The following is a 21,120-nucleotide window of genomic DNA, read 5'->3' on the forward strand; positions in this document are numbered from 1 at the left end:
TCCCAAGCTGGCTCCTTCCCACAGAGCTCCTAACTGAGCGACTAACTCCTGACTGCCTGGCCATTCCCTGCATGAGGAACATCCACTGCAACTCCCCACCCCAGTGCTGCGGGCCCAGCTCAAAGGGCTTTCCTTCCCAAGACTCAACCACTACCCCCAGAACATCCCACCCTCAGCAGCCTTCCTTTTCCCCCTGCCATGCTGTGCTCTGCATGTAGAAGCCCCTCCTGCATGGAATGGACAGCAACAGACATCACCCACAGAGGGCCTGAAGGGCAAGGACACAGGGGAAATGAAGTTGATCAGAGCCTCCAGGTAGTGGCCCAATGCTGGGGCATCCCTCAGGCCCTCCGGACCCTTCCTGGGGATGGTGCAGCAAGGCAAGAGAGGAGGCTAAAGCCAGAGAGGTCCAAGAGCTCAGAGGCTGCTGTGTGGCCCCAAGGGCAGAGGTGGTTGTCTGCCTGGAGGGTGTCCTCAGCACAGTGCCTGGTGAGCCGGGGTGCTTGCTCAGTCAGTCCACATGCAACACCAGGCACTGAACTGCAGGCACCTCTCTCTGCTTCCCTGGACAGTGGGCAGAAGACCCCTTCTGCTCCCTGAGGGTGGGAGGATGAGCTGGTGGGGTAGGAGGAGAGTGGAGCCCCTTGCCCCACCCCAGAGAGGGCATGGGCCAGGGCAGGCTGGCTCCAGATGCCTGCTGTGACAATGGAAGGGAGCTGGTGCCACCAAGACCCTCTTTCCTAGGGGCCCCAGCCCAGTGGTAGCTGAAAATGGTCACTGGGCACAAAAGAATCGAACACAGCCAAGTCAGGCACCATTTTTTATAAAAACGCATAGTCTCATTTTCCACTCTTTAAAATCACATTCAAAAATCGGCAAAGGAACGCCCCAGGGGGTGAGTAGATGGGAGGGGAGGGTGTGCCAACCCAGCCCCAGGGGGAGAGGGCGCGACACCACACACGGCAGCGCGACTGGCACAAGGGGGCATGCGGCGGGCAGGATGGCACCCTGTGGGCAGTGGCATAAACGGGATGTGGGGCTACGGGGCTGGACAGCCCGGGAGGCACACTGACCAGCCAGGGGTGGCGAGAGCTGGCCCCACCTGGCTCCTCTCGCTGTGCTGCCCGGCCTGTCCAGGCTGGTCCCCCATGGTCCCAGGCACACAAGGCCTGGCCTGGCCCAGGGGGCAGGGGACCTCGGGCCAGTGTAACACAATCCACAGCTGCCTTTCTGTGGTCCCTGAGCCCGGGCGCTTGGGGTGGAGGAAAGGGGTACTGCAGGGAAGGCAGCGGGACTTGCTGCCAATGCCACCCTCCTGGCCGAGCCCCTCAGCGTCCAGGGAACTGTGGGAACGGAGGCAGCCAGTGACACAGGGGTTCTTCCCGAGCAAGGGCACCAGAGCTCAAGTCACTGCTGCTTGGCCCTGGGGTCGGGGAGATACTGGGCCCCTCATCCACCAAGTGGCTGGAGGACACGACAGTGCAGGACTATGCCCCTGTCGCAGGAGGGGCTGCGGTGGGAAAATTCAAGTACTATCCCTGTGCTGCAGCCTCCCCTGGAGTAGGGGGCACCAGGCCACCCTCAGAGCACGGCCCAGGGCCTGAGGGGGCACAGCTCAGTGTGGCATCATCCCTGGGGAAGGGCCAGGAGGGCTGCCGGTCTCCTCTCCACACGAAGACACCAGGAGGGGAGGCCCCTGGAGGGGCAGGGCTAAGGGCAGCTGGACAGTGGCTGGGTTGGTGGCGGCAGGAGCCAAGGCAAGCGGGCCCCCCCTGGGGGCTGGGCCAGGCTGGGGCCACAGGAAATCACAATAATTACAAAATAAAACCTTTTCCGCTTTGCGGGAAAACAAATAATAAAAATTCGACAAAATAAATTAGAGGTTTATAAAAGGCGGGTGGGCGGGTCAGAGGCCATTGGCACTGCCACGCTGGACGAGCGGCACCTTGCTCAGCTCCACGACGGGTGAACGTGGCTTGTTCTTCATCTTGGGCACACGCTGCACGAGCTGCTGGGCCTCGCGATAGGCATCGCGCAGCTCCTTCTTCCACTGCACCAGCTCGGGGTCACTCTGCAGGGCACCCAGGGGCAGGGGGCTGGGTGTCAGGCCGGAGTGCTCCCCAGGGCACCCTGAGGCTCTGGTCCCAGTCTGCCCCACCGACTGGCCCCTGGCCCCACTCACATCGCACTGCAGCACGAATTGTTTTCCACCTCGGATCTTGAGAAGGAGGCACTTGCGCTCCTTGATCTGAGTCTCCTCCACGGACTGGATCTCCTCCATAGTCAGCAGGCTCTGCTGCGGGGTGGGAGGGGCCGGGCGGGGCAGGGCGGGGCGGTGAGGGCACAGGACAGGCCAGCCAGCCCCCCTCCCCCCATCCTCTCTTGCGCCCCCGGACCCCAGCCTTCTTCTTACCGGGGCCTCGCCCTCGCCCCGCCACTCCAGCCGGTTGGGGAACAGGTAGAAGTACCGCCGCTGCCACTGAGTCAGAAAGGGGTTGCCCATCTTGGACATGTAGCCGTGCATGATGCAGTCCTTGCCCAGGGCATAGTCTGACACGAGACAGGGAGAGGTGGACTCAGCCAGGCCGGCCGGGTCGGAATCCTGGTTCAGCCACTCTGGCCGTGAGCTCCGGTGGCTTCCTGAAATTGGAGCCCATTTCTCCACTCTAAAGCGAGCAGCGGGCAACCTCACCTTCCTCATGGCCCAACTGCTTATTTTTGGTTTTCTTGCGGGCCTCCATTCGGTCCGTTTCAGCATTGATGGTGTCAAAGACTGTCTCTGCCACTTCCTGCTGCCACCGCTCAGAGATGGTGAGGGGAAAGTTGCGGTAGAGTTCCTGGTCACTGTCCAGCAACTTCGGGGAGCAGACAGGGGCCATCCATCAGCCATGGGCCTGCCCACCCCCAGCCAAGGCATGTTTGGGCAGGGGCCTGAGGCCCAGTAGCCGACAAGAGCCCTGCAGGCCAGGATCAGGGCTCAGGTGGGAGAGGCCAGGGCACCCCTGTACCTTGATTCCTTTTGTGTCCTCCTCATCAAAGGAACCAATGTCGAAGGCATCAGCAGCATTCACCTCCCCTCGAGGGGGGATCAGCGGGGGAGGGTACTGCAGCAAAACAAAGGCTGGGCATCAGCACCGAGCAGGGGCTCCAGGGTGCCCACCTGGCCCCGACCCAGGCCGGTACCTTCTGTAAGAAGACCATCTGCCAGTCCAGGGAGCGGAAGAATGGGCTCTCCTTCACCTCCTGAGCCCTGTGGGAAGACGCGGGTCAGGAAGCTGGGGCTAAGTCTGGGTGCTGGAGCAGGGGGCCCAGGCTAACTCCCCGGGCGACGATTCTCTTTCTGTCACCTTGGGCAAGTTCCTTAAACCTTGGCCTGTTTCCTCATCTCTAAGATGAGGAGACCAACAGTTCCCACATCATAGGGCTCTTGTGAGTTTTCATATTTGTAAATCTTGCAACATCATGCCCAGCACTTAGTAAATGTTTAATAAACATAAAAGGCTCTTGTCAGCATCATTATCATCACCATCTTTGTTGCAGGGGCTTTTCTGGAAGCCGGTCCCCAGCCAGCTCCAGCAGCTGCGACCCCAGGCAGCCATCCCCCCAAGAACACTGGAAGGGGCTGGTTATGTCCCACCCTGTGAGCCCCTGGAAGGTAGCTGGCACCAGGAGGGGGCTCCAGCAACAGGACATGGCCCTCATCCTCAGGCTGGCCTAGCAGCATGCCCACATGACCCTATCAGGGAGGAAGAGCCTGGGACTGTGGCCCTGGTCCTGGGCACTCACCCTCGGCCCAGGCAGCCTAGTCTCCGGTTGACATCCCTCTGCAGCAACCCCTCCAGCAAGGAACGGAGTTCAGGGGAGAAGGAGTCAGGCAGCTCCACAGCCTGCAGGGAGGAGCAGACGTTGGCAGGGGCCCAAGAGGAGTCCTGGTCCCCAGCACAGAAAGAGACAGGGCATAGCTTCCTCACTCACCCCAGCAGGCATGTTTGTTCTGACAACACAGGGATGGGGAGCCTCTGGGGCAGGAGGCCAGAGTAAGGATGAGTGGCCCGAGTTTGTTGTTAGTTGGTAAGAACCAAGAGTCCACAACCCTAACACACATAGGAGACCCTAGCCCCACCACAGCCTCCCAAGGACTCCACCCAGCCTCCCTACACTCACCATTGTCAACGTCATGCGATCGATCTCATGCTTATCTTTGGTCTTGTGCTGCCGGAAGGGGCTGTGCCTGGGAAGAGACATGCAGTCAGAGGACAGGAATGGGGAAACTGAGGCAGGCAGCCACAATGATCTTCACCGAAACCCAGGGATGGTGCCACCCTAATACTCAGGCCACTGTATGCTCCCCTCCCCTAGGCCTCTAACCTGGACAAGGAAAGAACTCCTCTCCATTCCCTCCCACCCACCTGCCTGGGAAGGCCCACTTACCCCCGCAGCAACTTGAAAAGCATGCAGCCCAGGGAAAACCAGTCAGCACTGCTATCGTAAGCCACACCCTTCTGTAGGACCTCAGGGGCCATGTACCCGTGGGTGCCCCTATGGAAGTAAGGAGGCGAGGCCGTGAGTGGGCCTGGTGGATTGTGTGTGTGTGTGTGAGTGTGAGTGTAGGAGGTAGGGGGCTGGGCACTCACACGCTGGCGTGGGGCTTCTTCTTGGAGAAGTCACAGGCCAGGCCCAGGTCTGAGATGCGCACGTGGCCATGCTCGTCCAGAAGGATGTTGGCTGGCTGTGGAGGAAGCCTAGTGAGCTGCCTCTGGGGTGGCTCAGGATAGGGTCTGGACAGGCAAGATGCTGCCTAGGTTACGATCCTCATTCTTGAGAGTTAGGGGGTCCAGGGGCAAAGCCCCGGGAGTGGGGGATCTTTTCCTCCTTCCCCCAATGACAATGTGAATCTAGAAAATGGCTTGGTGGTAGGGAGGGAAGGAAGGCAGCAGCTGGCCAGGTCCCAGAATGCCCCCTGCCAGGTGTGCTGAGGGGCTGGTGGGGCCAGAGCCTTACCTTCAGGTCCCGATAGACCACGAAGCGGTTATGCATGTGCTCCAGGCCCAGGATGATCTCGGCAGCATAGAAGCGCATATCGGCCTCAGAGAAAACCCCGTGCTGGGACAGGTGGTAGTGCAGGTCCCCACCTGAAGAAGGCAGCCCCGGGTGGCACTCAGCTCCTGGGCCCAGCCCCCAGCCCCATGGTCCAACTGGGGCCAGGCCACACACTCACCATTCATGAGATCGAGAATGAAGCTGAGCTTGTCCGGCGTGTGGAATGCGTAGGACATGCAGACAATGAACGGGCAGTCCTAGGAGGACATAGGAGGGGAGGTCAGCAGAGGCTGCACCCAGTTCCGGAACCAAAGGCTGCAGCAGTAACCAGCCTGAGCCCTCCTGGCTCACCCCAGTGCTGACAAGCGATAGCATGATGCGCTCGTTCAAGGCCAGGGTCTCCCCCTGCTTCATCTTGATGCGTTTCTTATCCAGACACTTCATGGCATACCTGGTGGGGAAGGGGGAGGGTGCTGGTCAGTTAATCAGCCCAGCCGGACCTTCAGAGCCCGGGGCTGCATTTGGGGGGGCAGCAGAGGTGGAGGGGGCAGGCCTCAGGGCTCCTGGAGTGAAGACTAGACACTGCGACAAGCATAAGACACATCAGAGTCAAGAGGGAGAGAGGGCAGGAGCAGGTGCTGGGGAGTCAGGGGCTCTGGGGGCCTGCGGGATGCATAGCAGCACAAAGACAGGATGGAAGGGAACAGTCACCCTCTGCAGAGGTCTGCTCACTCAGTACCTGGGGGCCCCCGGTCCCCATTGACATCCCAGGGGGCCCTCCCCTCCCTCAGGCATCCCACTCGACACTGTGAGCCGGTGCTCACATCTTGCCCGTGTCGGCCTTCCGGCACCCATAGACCTCGCCGAAGCCCCCTCGCCCGATGATGCGGTGCACGCTAAAGTCGTTCATGGTCAGCTGTGGGGGTGGCAACAATAGGCGTCACTGTGGGCTGCCCGGGCCCTGCCACTGGGCAGAGACACCCAGGCAGCAGGGGGCCAGTCCCATGCTGGGGGGCAGGAGTCCCCATATGCAGGGCCACCCACCCCATGCACTTACCTGCCCTGAGCCACCCCCCTCTAGGATTCTGGCACTGACCCCACAGCCACTGTCTTAGGGGCTGAAGGGCAGACTCCCTGGACCTCCCCGGCCCCAACCGAGCCTTGGTGCCTGGCCCTCTGGGGAGGGCAACAGGGAGGGAGCACAGTCCTTCATGCCCACCGGCCCACTCACATGGATGTTGAGCTCCACATTCTTCCACTGGCAAAATCGTGTGAATTTATCACTGTAAGAGCAGAACACCGGGCTTCAATGAGACTCAGGAATCAGGCAAAATGAGGCAAAATGATGCTAGGTGCAAGCCTACTCCATATCATTCTATCGCCTGGGGTCCTGAGCCTCAGTGTCCTCTCTGGGACTACACGGGAAGAGTGCTTGCCCAAGTGGGGCCTGGCCACCTGCCTCTGGATTTCAGATAAGCTTAAAGAAGAGGTCCTCCAGTCTGTTCCAGACTTCTGGCTACCCCATCTCTGACAATGCCCATCCCACCCCTGCTTGCATGCCTCCAGTGGCACAGCACTCACTCGCCTGAAGCTCTCACTCCACGGCTGGGCAGCTGGGACTCTAAGAAAGCTGTTCTTGACATCAAGCTGAAATCGGCCTACAACTCCCACTCACCAGGCCAGCTCTGGCCATGAGGCTATGGCCATGAGGGCCATAGCAGAGAACAGTGTGCCCCTTTGTGTCCACCTCAACCGTCACCCTGATGCTTCTCAGCCTAGGTGGGCCCAGCAAGGTGCTAAACAGTCCATGAGAAGGAAGGTGGACTAGGTGGTCCCTCACTCCCTGGAGAATCGCCTGGGACAGGCTCAGAGATGCCTGGTGCTAAGAAAGGCAGGGCAGGAGTGTGGAGAAGGTGATAGCTGGGAGCCTGTCTGACCTGAGGAATGTTGCACAGGGCCGTGAGTGGGCCAGGTACCCGAGTGCCCCTGGCTGAAGCAGGCTGGCTTCTCTCCCACACACCATCCACACCCCTCTCACAGTAGCCTCCTCCTCCCCTTCCCCCTTACACGTGCCCCGCTCTCACCTCTCAATGAATTTCTGGAATACATCCCCTCGGAGGTTCTGACAAATTTCTTCGATGTATGGCTAAGGGAAGAAGCTGGGGTTTGGTGACTGAGCCAGACTAAAAGCTGACCAGACTCTGTGACCTCAGCTGCCCAAGGATGCCCCTGGCTGGGCCAGGAAGTAGTAGGGAATAAGCCCAGTACACACCTGGAAGAGATCTGGAGGCACCTGTTTCTTCACCAGGTGGCCCTGGACGTGCTCGGTAGCACTTTTGGAGAAGGGCTAGAAAAGACAGAGGTGGTTGTGAATTCTCTGCAGGGTCCTTTCTTTCCACCCCAACACCCAGGCCAGTCTGGGCCAGCACCTGGGTCTAGGCCTAAGGACACTCACATGTGAGCAGGCCAGCAGCTCCTTCATGATATAGGTGTCGAAGACCTCCCGGCTGCGAGCCAAGCGTTCTTCTTCTGTCTCCAGCTTCTCATATTTCTTGATCTAGAGGACAACATCCCCACAGGCGGCATGAAGGCTCCAATGCCAGGCATCTTGCAGATTCAATGAAAACAGCCCAACCTCCTCCCCTCTCTCCAGGCAGCCGGGCCTTACCTCCTCGTAGAACTCCACCAAGGGCTTGGCCTCCTCGAGGTGTTTCAGGCAGAAGTCTCGGAAGAGCAGGTACCCTGAAAACCGGGGTGTCAGGTCACACAGAGCCCCACCCCCTGAGACCTTCCATCATGGTGGGCAGCATGGGCTTGGGGCCTCCTGAGCCCGAAGGAGGAGATAGAGGTGGTTTCTGCCCCAGGCAGGGACTGGGCAAGGCGGCCTTAAAAGCTGCCACCAACTGAAGATTCTCAACTCTGGGGTAAGGAGTGCCCGTGTCTCTAGCCATCCCAGAATCTACTTTGTCAGGCGGTGGCTGGAATGTGATGGGCACGCAAGTGAAGCAAAGGCTTGGGGCTGACTCTGGCTCCAGGGCCTGGACCTGCTGCTTGAGGGCAGCACCCGCATGGGGCAGGCCGAGTGGCTTCCCAGGGGGCACACACCCCTCTCCCTGGACCCCCTCCCATATCATGCCCCCTCCACATCTGGCTGCTTTTCACAGCAGCCCTGAGAAAAAGTTATAGAAACAGACTTTAGGGAGGCCTGACAGGTGGGCCTGAGTAGAACCTGGGGCTCTTCTGCGATGGCAGGTCCTGGGAAAGACAGGCCGGGGGTGGCTCCTTGAAGGGCATAAGGCCACTGGTGAAGGTAAGAGGTAGGACGAGCTGGGGGAAGGGCTCCCAGGAATAAGACCCCCCCACCCCGGACAGGCCAGGCCTCACCCCTTCCAGGTAATGGGGGCCTGAGGCCTGGCCCCAGAGCAGCCCTGGAGGTTCAAAACAGAAGAGCAGTTCCCACCCCCTCCAGCCTGACATGGGTGACCAGGCTTATGTTGGGTGGCTTCCATGCCTCTTTGGGGGCACTGTCTGGGCACCTCTACCAGAGCACACAGCCATCACCTCACACCTTGAGTAACTTGTGACCTGGGTTTCCCAGTGGGCAAGGGGCTTTCACTGAGGTCACCTCATCTAGCCTTCCAACAGACCTGAGCAGCAGGGCATCTGATTCCTAATTCCCAGGTAAGGACACCAACAAGCTCAGAGATGTGAAGTGATGTGCCATCACCTCACACCTTGAGTAACTTGTGACCTGGGTTTCCCAGTGGGCAAGGGGCTTTCACTGAGGTCACCTCATCTAGCCTTCCAACAGACCTGAGCAGCAGGGCATCTGATTCCTAATTCCCAGGTAAGGACACCAACAAGCTCAGAGATGTGAAGTGATGTGCCCAAGGTCACACAGCACAAGCCAGGGACCCAAACTATGTTTCATGATATACTGACTCCCCAAGACTGATCTCCAGTGCTTGATCTGGCCAGGCCAGGCCAGGCCAGGCCACTCCCATTTCAGAGCTGAGATCCTGCTCTCTAGAAGACCAGATCAGAGACATGTGCCTCTGAAGGCTGCTTCCCTGGGATCCACCCCAACCCAATCCTGCCCTGTGGGCCAGGTCCGTAGTCCAGATACTAGTAAAACAAGGGCACTGGAGTAGGAGGATCGGAGGGGCCGGCCAAAGCAGGTTGCTCACAAAGAGGGCCCATGGGGGAGGGGGTGGCGACCACAGCTCTGGCAGGCGCCACAGGAAGGGCCCCGCCCCTTCCTGTCAGTTCTACCAACGGCCCAGAGCAGCTGTGCCTGGGCCAAGGGGAAGCTGCAACTCTCAAAAACAAAAACCCCAAGGAGGAACTTCCCCGGCAGCCCTGGAAGACTGCTGGGCCCCCACCCCCCTTCACAGGGCTCCCAGGGCTGGCAGCCAGGGGCTGGGAGGCCCAAAGGGTCATGGCCCTAGCAGCCTTGCTGCCATCCTGGGAGGTGGGGTGCTCGCTGGTGCCCTGCCCCATCGGCTCGGAGGCCAGACCTCCAGGGAGAAAGGACAAGGACGGGAGGCCAGCCAGCTGGGGTGGGGTCAGGAAAGCAGCCCCTGCCTCCCAGGGCCTGGGCAGCTGGACAGTGGTGGGAAGCCCTTGAGGCTGGCAGAGCTCCTCATGGACTCACCCAGCTTCTGGGAGAAGATCTTCTCAAAGGTCACCTCGCCCCGGTCCTCCAGGTACTTCTGCATGACACTGCGGATGCTGAAAATGGGGGGCCTTGGTGAGCCAGAGCCCCCATGGCTCCTGCCAGGCCTGCTGGCCCCGCTGCCCTGGATGCCCGCTGTTTCCTCTCCCGGAATCCAGAGTGTCACTGCTCCCTCTGGGAAGGCAACCACCAGCCAGGGCCTTCCCACTCAGGCTCTGTCCCTAAAAGCCTGGGTGGCCAGCAGGTGGCTGCTCAGGAGTTTGGTCCCGGTACTGCCTCATGCTGGCTTCAGGAACCTGGCCAACCCTCAAAAGCTAGGCCTCACCATCAGCAGATGATGGGTAACCAAAATGGGCCTATCTTTACCATATACTACTGCTTGGCCATAAAGTGGGATGAAGCACTGATAATACATGGAAATGCTACCACACAGATGAGCCTGAGCAGGCTAAGTGAAAAAAAAAAAAAAAGAATTACAAGAGGCCCCAAGTTCTATGACTCCACTTAATCGCGTGACCAGACCAGGCAAATCTATAGACACAGAGAGCAGATTAGTGGGGGCCAGGGGCGAGAAGAGGAGTGATAGGTATGGGGTTTCTATTTAGGATGATGGAAATGTTCTAGAATGAGGTAGGGCACAGGTGGCACAACACAGAGAACATACAAAAGCCCCCTGAATTGGACACTTTAAAATGACGACTTTTATGTTATGTGAATCCTAGCTCAAGTTTTTTACCCAGTAAAAACAAAACAAAAGCCAAGCCTCAGTTCCTGTGCCCCTAACATCTGATTTAAAAATGTGCTCCCTACCCCTGGGTTACTTGGGAGGGCAGCAGGGGAGCGGCTGGCCAACATGACCACCCAGCACTCCCCACCAGAAGAGCTCACCCTCAACACTAAGCTATCTGGGCAAGTAGCATGGGGCTATCTTTCATGCCTCAGACACACCTTGCTGCCCCCTCCTACACCTTCCTGGGCCACCGTGGTCCAGCCCCACCAGTGCCTGTCATGATGGCTAGCTGTAATCATTCTGGCCTTCATGAGCCCGGGCTCCTGAGAAACACTCCCAGCCCTATACTGAGGACCATGCTGGGCAGGCACACCTGAGCCTGTGCAATGCTCACACGGCCTGTAGGATATGTGGGGCCGCTGATAAAAGACACTGCAACTGGCTAGGACCAGTATAAGAAAGTCTGGGCTCTGCACCCCTGCCTCACTGCATCCCTTCTGGAGCCCAACGCGGATCCACCAAGGCCTGCTGGACATCATTGACTAGAAGTTTCCATGGGCCCCTGCCCTCCAGGCAGTCCCTCTCAGGGCCCAATTTCTACATCTGTGATTCTAAGACATCAGACAGTGTGTGACAAAGCCTGATGGGAGCCACGCAGGAAGGGAAGAGTATTCTGGACTGTCAGGAGAGGCTGTGTGGAGGAGGAACTTCACTGGGTTCCTCAGTGCAAACCAGATGTCAACAGGTGGCAAACCCCAGGGCAGATGGGTGGATGTGGGGACAAGCAGGGGAAGACCAAGCCAAGGGTGAGCAAGAGGCTGTCAGGCAGGAGGGAACTCGGCAGAGGACATTTGAGGAGCTTGGTCCAGAGCAGACAGTCTACTAGAGGCACCAGAGGAGGAAGCCCAGGTGATGACAACACACGGGGGATGACCAATAAAGAGGGAAAGAAACAGGGTGGGTGGGAGTAGGCTCAAGCCATCAAGTAAGCAGAAGAACTGACTGGGCCAGCCGATGGCAGGCCAGGCTGGCCAAAGTTCTGCCCATGAAGAGGTGCCCGAGGTGAGAGGGCTCCTAGCAGGGCCAGTGCTGTCAATGAATGCTGCCCACCCTCTGGGGGACCCCTGCCCTTTCTGCTCAGCACTCTCCTTCTACGATGGTCTGGGTGGAAGCCCAGGCTCCAGCTCTCCCAAGCCTCTGTTCCAGTTTGAGCCACACAATGTAACAGGGGAGCATTCAGAGCTATTGTAAGCAAGGTCCTTAAGCAGTGACTCCCTCCCCTGCACCCCCACCCTTGAAAGCTGGAAGATGCCATGACCTCCTCTAAAAGCTGTCGCTAACAGGAAGACAGGTGCTAATGACCAGGACTGCTGTCCTATGTCCCCATCCTCTGACTCCAGCCAATGAGAGTAGAGTTCCTGGCTGAGGGCCAGTGGCTCAGTGGCCCCTTGCTGCCACTTCAGAGCTGGTTCCCCTGGGGAAAGCAAAGATGGCTCCAGGCAATGTGCAGGGCCTCCAAGGACAGCATGTGGCCCTCACCAATGCCGATGCTGGCACACACCAGCTCACACCCACCAGCCTCCAGCAAGAACATCTCTGCAGTCCCCTGGGACTCACAAGCACTCAAGAAGCAAGGCTAGATTCCAAGGCCCGCTCTGTGCTTCACACACGGCAGAAGCTTGAAAAACCTGCCCTGGGGCCTCCAGATGAGAGACTGGAGCCCTACAGTTCCTCTCCCTGCGAGGGAGCACCCAAGACCTCCGTTTTGGAGGGCAGTGGTACCAGGCAGGGGTGGGCCAGGGTGCGGCATAAGAGCAAGGGCCCAGTGCAAGGCAGCAAAGGCCCGGCAGCCAAGAGTTAGGGGCTCGGGGCCTTGGGAACCCTGGAAGGGCCAAATGGCTGAATTTCCCTGGGAAGTGGGCCAGGAAGGCTGGATCACCACCCTTTGGTTCAGCTCTTGGCACTCCATGCCTGCACCCAATTCTGTACTTTGGATTTGGACAATTCTGAACAAAGTAATAAAGTGGGAAAAGATATCACAAACATCAATCCTCCATGGAGATGAATGGTCAGATCGTGGTCAGTTGCGGTAAGGAGGGATGCCCAGATAGGTGGGTGACAGGCAAAGTGACTGCAGCCTGTGAAGGGTGGTCCCAGTAGCCAGCTGGGCATGACGCATGCGATAGGCACCGGGAAGCCCTCCTGAGCCCCAAACTGGCTTCCGGGGAACCAGTGAGACTGGCACCAGCTTAGTAAAGGCAATACAACGGGAATGCCCACCACTTCCCACCATGGGCCTTGGCGGCCCCAACAACAGCTATGAACTAGAGTCGCTAGGGAACTACACTCTTGACCAGGGACTGCAGACGAGGGAGCCAGGATGGGTGCTTCTTGGGGAGCCGGCCTGCGGCACAGCCTTCTCCCTTCCCAGTGGCTCTGCTGTGGGCTCAGCCCAGGAAAGAACAAAAGTGGGGCCCGGGTGGCCAGACCTTGCCTCCCCTCTGAAGCTGTATGGGATGGTAACAGCTCTCTTCCCAGCCCACAGCACTTCACTGTCTTCCTTAAAAAGAAAAAATGTTTTCTAAATAAAATAAACACCCCCCCCCCCAAACACGAGATCAGACTGAGCAGAGCCGTTGAATGGAAGGCCCCCAAAGCGACAATGTTAGGGTTTCCTGTCTGTTCTCGTGGGGCTGGCAGCCGAGGGAGCTGGCAGGTCAGAAAAATGTGTTACGGACATACTCTCACCAGAGTGGCAAGTACAGGCTGGCATGGGAGCGGCGGCAGCCTCCTGGGCTGGGTCACCTTGGTCTCCAACACCCGCTCCCAGATACTGGTGGAGTCTAGAGTGGCGACCAGCCCAGAGCAGCATTCCTGCCCCCACCCAGGCCAACAACGCCGATATCTCAGAGCACATGGCTGCCAGATCAACTCCGGGTTGTCAGGGGAACCAAATGCCTGCATCTTCCCCGCAGAAGGACCCTAAGGCTCCCAGCCTCTCTGGGGAAGGGCCTCAGCCCCAAATTCCAAATGGCTCTCCTTAACCTCCCTCCCTCAAGGCCACGCCTGGTCACAAACTTTTAAATGCCCAGTTTCCTCATTTGTGAAATGAGGATGTCGACAAAATGCTGAATTGCCACCACCACGCTGGCCATTTAAAAAGCCTGAGGACACAGCAGAACTGTCCCAAGATGTCAGCCTTGCTGCGAGTGCTATCAGCTCAAGACCCCTCCTGAGGGCAGCCCTCTTCCTGGGATTCCACTGCCTGTGCCTCTTCTAGAATACCATCCCAAGCTACTGGGTCTTGTGCAGGACTCTGTTCCACACTTCCCAAGCACGGAGAGGGTGCGGCCTACATATGGCCAGGGGGCCTCCTGAGTCAGGTGAATGGCTGCAAGACCACCCTTCTCACAGACCAGCCTCACACACTCATGCTGATCAGGTGCAGGGGCCCGGGGGGGGGGGGGTGAGGGGTGGGTAGCAGAGCCTGATACCTGCCCCAAGAGAGTAGCAAGGGCCCCTTGGCAGGAGGGCCTGCCCTGCCATGACAGGGAGCTGCCAGACCCTGCTGCCTACAGCCAGGGCTGTTCTCTCCAGCACCAGCTGCTCTGAGGAACAGGCCAAGCCTGACACTGAGGTAGAGGGCACATCCTCCCTCCCAGCCCGGAGTGCGGGTAGGGGTGACAGGAAGGCAGTGAGGGCTGTGGGGGAGAAGTTCCGGTAGCTTCTGGAACCACGTGTTTCAGAAGAAAAGCAAGGTCCCTTGCTGTGTGGCATAGAGGCCTGATGAGCTGACCTGGGCCCTCACAGGTGACTACCACAGAAGGTCAAAGACAGTAGCTTGTGTGTAGACTGGGAGAGAAAGCAGGGGTCAGAAGCAAACACACTTGTTTTGATGGTGAAGAAATCTAGGCTAGAAGCTGAGCAGCTTGCACAGCATCCCACCCTGCATTAGTGGCCAGAAAACAAGAAAGCGTCCAACTTTCCCTGAGAAAAGTTGTCCCACCAGGCAGGGGCCTCCCTTCAGCCTCTTCAGGAGTTGGATGCAGGGTCTCAGGGGACCCCAGACTCGTGCCCCGGCTGCCTTTCCCTCCATCCCCTGCCAGTGCTGTGGGCAGCGGGCAGCATCACTTCCGGGAGCCTGGCAGGCTACGGGCAGCTTTGGCCAGCACCTGCCAGGCTGGGGCCCTGGATCCTATGCTCCTGTGTGACAGGGATGCCAGAGTCATGAAACCCCAGGATGGAGTGAGCTGGCATGGGGGCCACAGGCCTGGCGGGTCTGGTGCGGCCACACCTTGAACAGCCATGCTCCGGGAAAGGCCAGTTAACAAGCCAGTGGAGGATAGGCTGTGGCTGTGGCTGCAGCTCCTCTGTGGCATTTCCAGGAAACCTGGCACGGAGGTGGCAGCAGTAGGAGGAAGTCCCCTGGGGCTTCTTATTAATATTTCTCAATGACTCTCCCTGGGGCTCACAGTGTCCTCAGAGCTCAAGAACAGGGGAAAGCCGGAGCCCTGGGCCTGGGAAGAAAAGATGACACCCACCAGGCAGCACACACACATAGCCCCCGCACACATCTGAAGGAACAAGCCAGGGTTCCAATGCTGCGGCAGCCACAAAGTGGCTCCTTGCGGGATGTGCGGAAGGGGGCATACTGGCAGCTTTGTCACATGTCACCGATTCTATACTAGCACAACACGAGGACCACACCCTGCAATTTACTGCTATTATGCTAAAACGCACCAAGAACAAAGTTCTAGGGCTCCTTGGCCCATAGTTCCCAGGAAGACGCTGTCCCCCACCCTGGCCTGGACGGCCTCCAGGGTCCGAGAAAGCCCCACTCAGAGATGGAGCTGCTAGCACTTCAGCACCAGAAAACGCACTTCTGCAACCCTGCTCCTCTGTCCACATAGATGCTACTCTTTGAGGCAGCAGTGATGCAGAGAAGGAAGGTTATTGTTTTGGAAGAAAGCTGCAGCCAAATGGGTCGTTTTTAGGGTCTCTTGTTTGAAACAGATTAGCGATAACTAGAACACAAGTCTGTCTTATATAACCAGCAGAGGACAGTGGTCCCTCGGGGCCTCAGGAAGAAGGGGGCAGGTGTGATGGAGGCTGTGCGTTCCTCAAGGATTCTCACATATTCCTGGCTTTTGCTGTTTGTTCCAAGGCAGGAGCATAATATCCTGGAAGCACCCGCCGTGCGCACGCAGCCCCTGGGTGCCCGGGGCGGGGAGGAAACGCCGGCTGCAGAGTGCCTACACCTGACGTCACCGGGAATTTACTACTAGGAATTGATCGTGCATTAATAGGACACATTATTCCTGGTTTGACAGAGCCCAGATTCTCCTGCACAGATTCCAACCTGTAATGCTCACACTCCCTTCAAATCCACTTACTGAGGGAATGGCGGGAGGGCGAGCAAGCGACTTAATGACAAAAATGTGAAACCATGCGCTCTGGAAAGGGGAACGAATGGGAAGGGACATCCCAGAGACCCATTCCTGGGAAGAGCAGGGGCTTCAAAGGCCCAGAGGGAACGACTAACTGCTGTCTGCAGAAAGGATCATCTTGTTTGGGGGCTGGGGAGCTGAGGAGAAGAGCTGCTACTGGGGTGGAAAGTTCTGGGTAAGGGTAAGACTGGGAACAACAGGGCTTTGCTGGTGATGGAGAAGTGGAGGAGGAAGGGAGGAAACCTTCCCCTGTACCCCCTTTCCCCCCCCACCCCCAAATCAAGGACAGGAAGTCCTGGAGGCAAAGAGTTAACAGGAATGAAGAAGAAGCAGAGGAAGAGTGGCCGGGTCTGGGAGACAGGCAAGCCAGAAAAGGACAGGAAGGAGGAAATCCATGGTGGGGGAGGGACCAGGAAAGAGCCAAGAAAATCAGAGACTGCAAGAGGCACCCGGCTCTGGCAATCTGCTGCTGGGGCTGCCGCTGTCCCCAGAGAGGGCAGGGGTATCTCCTGGGGCTGCCCAAGCTAGGCTCCTCAGCCAAGAGCCCAGAGATTAATTACACTCGGCCTCCGTGGTCATATTAAGCAAATGACAGTAATTACAGGACCGCTGCTGGTGAAGGGAGACAGCAGCTCCTTCAGGGAGAAGCACAGACCACAGGCCCGAGAGCCGGGGGAGCACTGAGAGGGCATCTGGGAGCAGCCGGCCCCTGGCTTCACCCCACTGGGAAGGGAGGCGGGCGCAGTCAGGAAAAGAGCCGTGCTGGTGTCCCAGCGGGATCCAAAGCCGGGTCCCTCTGGCTTCCGGCTACACGACTCTGCCTCGCTCCATGAGAAAGCAGAGAAATGGGTGTGTTTCCTCAGATTCTATAGGGTGACAGAAGGGGAGGACCTTGTGCCAACTCAAAGTGGCACTGTGCCTACCTGCCAGCTCTTGTTCCTAGCTCTGAGAAGTCAGAGCTGATGCCAGCCCCCAGCTCTGGGCCAAGCCACAGCCTGGGCGCCAGCTGCAGAGAGGCTGCCAAGATGGACCACCCCGAGGCAGGAACAACTCCAAATGGCACCTTGTCGTGGATAGACCACGACCTTTCTCCCTGACCCCGACCTCACAGGTGAGGGGAAAACATAACCCCAGGCAGGAGCTGCCTCCTCTAGGCACCAGGTTTGCCAGAGCAACTCTGTTCTGTCCCAGATGGCAGGGGCCAGGGTGCTGAGCCTCGTGAACCAGGGCAGCTGACAGCAGAGGGGGCTGAGGTCACAGAGCCCAAATAGTGGTTCCCTGGACACGGGATGCCGGAGGGGGGCTAGACATGTATGGGGGCATGTGGGGTCCGGAGACCTGAGTTCAAATTCCAGCCTGCTTCTAGGACTCAGCCTCCTCCCCTTCCCCAGCCTCGGTTGCTTCAAATATTAAATGGGAGAATACCACCTGCTGTGCCTGCTTCCCACAGTTGCAAGAGGAATAAAATGGAGTGAAAACCGCTTTGCAAACTGGGAAGCAGAAGGCAAACGTGAGAAACAATCATTGTGACCTTCCAGAGCAGGAGGCATCTAGCCCACCGGGTGTGTGAAGCACAAAGTAAAAGGTGGCATGTCCTCTGAAGTAGGAGAGGCCTGGCCTTAGCTCACTGACAGGCACTGCCAGAACTTCTAACCATCTCTTAGATGTGGGCAATCTATCCAATGTTGTGCTGCTGGATGGTAACTCTGTTTGAGAACCCATGGCACCTGGCTCTCGGTCTCCTGCTATTCCCCAAAAACTGACTCACAGGCTGGTTTCAGGCATCATATAGTCCTGACGTTTCTTGAGCAACTATTACATGCAATGCATGGCCCTGTCAAGCTCACAGGTTGGTTTTTGGATCAATTGAGATGACAGATGTCATAATAAATAATAAATTATTATCACTTCTACCATCATTCCTATCAGCGCCATCACTACCACAGATGGTAAAAGGGACAGGAAAAGAGGAACAGCTCGTTTCTCAGGGTTCTAACACCTGCAGAGCCAACCCAAGGCGGGGCCCCATCAGGAGCAATGCATTCTGGGGAGAGATTACCCAAACACAGAGAGTTCCAGAAAATGCTCCGCCTGACACTTTGTAGAAGTCCAACCTGCAGGAGGGTCTCAAGGCCACAGCCACCAAGGAGAGCCGCTGTGAGTCCCAGAGGTTGACTCTCTGTGCTTCCTCCCTCGTGGCTTTGTCATTTCTGAACTCATTTTTTGTTCTAACTGTCACTGCTCCCTGGACAGCCCCCAGCTGACAGTCAGCCTGGTTCCTGTTTTGAGAAATCTGATTGCAAACGTCTTAGAAAAAAAAAAGGGGGGGGAGACCTCAACGGCCTTTTCAAAATGCAGACCAGTTTTCCTCTCCCAGGGTTGGTGTTCAGTCAATCCGAAACCCAGTGAACAGGGCACAGAGAAGGGGGCCAGGGAGGTAGGCATGGCACTCCTTGCAGCTTTGGGCTCTGCCTCAAATACTTAGGGCACCAGAGGGTCCCAACCCCCATTTCATGCTATCCACATTTCACAGATGAGAAAACTGAGGCTCAGAAACAGGAAGGGACTTGCCCGAAGTCACATGACACGACCATGGCAGTGAGGACAGGCCCAGGTTCCCAGGCCAGCCAGGGTTCCAGCATGCCAACTCTCGGGTATGAGCTATCACAGTGGGCACACAGCTCTCACCCATGCAGAATGGTCGGGCGCCGGCTCAGGCCTGAGTGGTAGACATGATGTGGAAGTGGAAGCCAGAAGCCCTGACCTGGTGACTGGGCACCATCCTGGATTACCTGGGACACTGGGCAAGCCACATCTGGGGCTTCGGCTTCCCCACCTGTTCCAAGGAGACAAAACCGCACCTGTCCTATCTGTTCACAGGCTGCCAAGGGGCCCAAACAATGAGAAAATACTCTAGAAGCCATAAAATGCTGGACAAGCCTCAGCAGTGGTCCATATCCTGAACAGAATGTGCCTACATCCTGAACAGTTTAAACTTTGATACCAGGTGCAGTGACATCAGTTGTCTCACAGAGAGGTGGCAGCCATGGTCCAGCTGTTGCAGAGGTGCAGGGATATCCCCTGGCAAACAGCACCCACAGGGCACCACATACAGGGCGCAGCAGGGGAGGAATTCGAGGACAGAGGGGTAGTGGGTGCCTCCCGGCCCCCCCACCGGGCTGGGGCACACACCACACCCTGCTCCCCACCACCAACCTGGCCCCCAAAGCACTCTCAAACCCTACTCCAGCCGGTGACCCACCAGAAGGGTGGGGGAGACCGAGAAGACTTGCTGTCTCCCCCAGACCTCACGCAAGTGTCGACCCGAGGGGGCTAGGGGTGGGGGCAGCGGAGCCCAAGGCAGGGTGCTGGGAGTCGGGAGAGCGAAGGGATGGTGATGTAGTCAGGCCAGGTAGCCGGCGGCGCGCAGACGGGGGGCCCCTGTGGGGAAGGCAGGGGCGCGGGGCTGAGGAGGCGAGGGCAGGCGGCGGCAGGGCAGGAGGCGCTGCACGGCTCGGGGGCCGGGGCCGGGGCCGGGGCCGGGGCCGGGGCCGGGGGCGGGCGCTCGGGGTTCAGGTGCAGCGGGTCTGGGGCTCAGGGGTCCGTCGGGGCTGCCCACCCCCGAGCGGAGGCTGGGGTACGGGGTGGAGCGGGGGCGGGGGGTCAAGGGCCGCGGGTTCGGGAGCGGGCCCGGCGGCGGCCGCCTCACCTGGGCTCGGGCAGCAGGATCTTCTTGCTGGCGCGCGCGGCCGGCGTGGCCTTGCTCTTCTCCATGGCCATCAGGTAGCTCACGTCGGCCAGCACCGCCTCCAGGTCCGCCATCTTGGCGGCGGCGGCGGCCTCTCCCGCCGCTCCGCTCCGCTCCGCTCGGCGCGCTCGGCCCGGCCCGGCCGCTCCGTCGGCCTCGGGCGCCGCCGCCCGCCTGGCCCCGCTCGGCGCCCGCGGCTCCGCTCGCCGCGGCTCACAGGCGGCGCCGCCCCATGGCGCCGGCTCGGGCCCGGCCCCGGCTCGCTCCGCTCCCGCCGGGACTGCAGTCGGGCCGCCGCCGCCGCCGCCGCCGCCGCCGCCGCCGCCGCCGCCGCCGCCGCCGCCCGCGCCCCGGAGCCGCCGCCGCCTCCGGCCCCGCCTGCCGCGCACAGCGCCAGCGAGCCCGCAAGGGGCCAGGCGGGCAGGCGGGCGGCGGCGCCCCCTGGAGGCCGCGCGGGCTGGCCCGAGCCTGACCCCGCGGCCGCGCGAGACCCTTCCCTGGGCCCGGCCCGGCCCGACCCGACCCCGACCCGGACTTGGACCGTGACGCTGACCCCAGGACCTGGAATCCGCCGGGCACCCGGGACCGAAGTAGACCCTGGGCCCAGACCTCGGCCACAATTCGGATCCCAGCTCGGATCCCACTCTCCACAGTAGACCATGGCCCTCAACCCCAGACTGCGGCTTCAGAACATGCTCTTCGGAACTTGGCCTTCAGACCCGGGACATAACCCCTGACTTCTAGACCGTGGCCGAAGTCCACGACCCGACATTAGACCTGGATAACACTCCTGACCCGGGCCTCCAGACAGGACCCCAATCCCAGACCTTGGGCCACTGTCTTACACTCTGTGACAGAGATCACAACCCTTTGTCCTGTACCCCTACCACCCACATGCTGACCTCAGACCCCCCAACAGGACCCCAGATCTAGTTTTTGGACCATGACCTCAAACACTGATCCCATCCTGGTTACTAACCCCAACTTTGAGTCCAACACCAGACCCAGACCATGATCATGACCCTAAACCCTGGACTTAGGAATGAGGACCAGACCATCTACCTCAAACCAGAGCTCCAGACCCAACATCAGGAACTCTGAACACAGACCCAGGACTGGGATATCCAACCAGGGACCCAGTCTGGACCTAGAACACCTAACAGGTCACCATGAATTTGGAGCTTGAACAATTGCAGTCACACTCCAGGCCCTACCCCAGCCCCATTCCCCACCCCTCCTGCTTTTGACCCAGCTCTTGCCTCAGGATTCCTATGCAGGACGAGGGAGTCTGCTCCAACCCCCACTCTCTGTGGACCAGCTTGTAGACCCAAGTCCCTGGCCTGCACCCCGACCCATCCATGAAATCTTTATGGACTCATCATGATTCCACAACATGGAATCAAACCTCTCTCAGCCTGGGAGGACATAGGAGTATCAGTGCTGCCTGGTAAGGGAAACTCACTGTACCAAGAAGACTCTG

The 21,120-nt window shown here is 59.0% G+C and overlaps 1 protein-coding gene across 2 annotated transcripts; it reads right to left on the reverse strand.

The window, feature by feature from the left end:
* Window positions 1-807: 807 nt before the first annotated feature.
* GRK2 (G protein-coupled receptor kinase 2) lies at window positions 808-19,919 on the reverse strand. 2 transcript variants are annotated; one of them, XM_041722911.1, is made up of 21 exons: window positions 19,602-19,919; window positions 9,695-9,771; window positions 7,709-7,782; window positions 7,496-7,597; window positions 7,313-7,387; window positions 7,125-7,186; window positions 6,272-6,323; window positions 5,865-5,956; window positions 5,392-5,491; window positions 5,219-5,297; window positions 5,002-5,132; window positions 4,635-4,729; window positions 4,432-4,539; window positions 4,165-4,231; window positions 3,787-3,887; window positions 3,184-3,250; window positions 3,009-3,104; window positions 2,693-2,855; window positions 2,414-2,550; window positions 2,183-2,293; window positions 808-2,071 (listed from the first exon to the last, which is right to left on the reverse strand). In XM_041722911.1, the coding sequence occupies exons 1-21, from the start codon at window positions 19,712-19,714 to the stop codon at window positions 1,907-1,909; spliced, it is 2,067 nt and encodes a 688-aa protein (XP_041578845.1). In that variant the 5' UTR covers window positions 19,715-19,919; the 3' UTR covers window positions 808-1,906. The 2 variants fall into 2 exon arrangements, with proteins under 2 accessions (XP_041578845.1, XP_041578844.1); XM_041722910.1 differs by having other exon boundaries at window positions 2,183-2,296; window positions 19,602-19,916.
* Between the last annotated feature and the right edge of the window lie 1,201 nt (window positions 19,920-21,120).

This window comes from Vulpes lagopus, chromosome 11 (genome assembly GCF_018345385.1).
Source record: "Vulpes lagopus strain Blue_001 chromosome 11, ASM1834538v1, whole genome shotgun sequence".
NCBI classification, from domain to species: domain Eukaryota; kingdom Metazoa; phylum Chordata; class Mammalia; order Carnivora; family Canidae; genus Vulpes; species Vulpes lagopus.

Coding starts and splice junctions, on each gene's coding strand:
- GRK2 (XM_041722910.1), bottom strand. CDS start 19,714: ATGGCGGACCTGGAGGCGGTGCTGGCCGACGTGAGCTACCTGATGGCC. Junction 5,133..5,218: donor CATTCTCGATCTCATGAATG/GTGAGTGTGTGG, acceptor TGCCTTCTTCAG/GTGGGGACCTGCACTACCAC. Junction 2,551..2,692: donor GCAGTTGGGCCATGAGGAAG/GTGAGGTTGCCC, acceptor GTCTCGTGTCAG/ACTATGCCCTGGGCAAGGAC.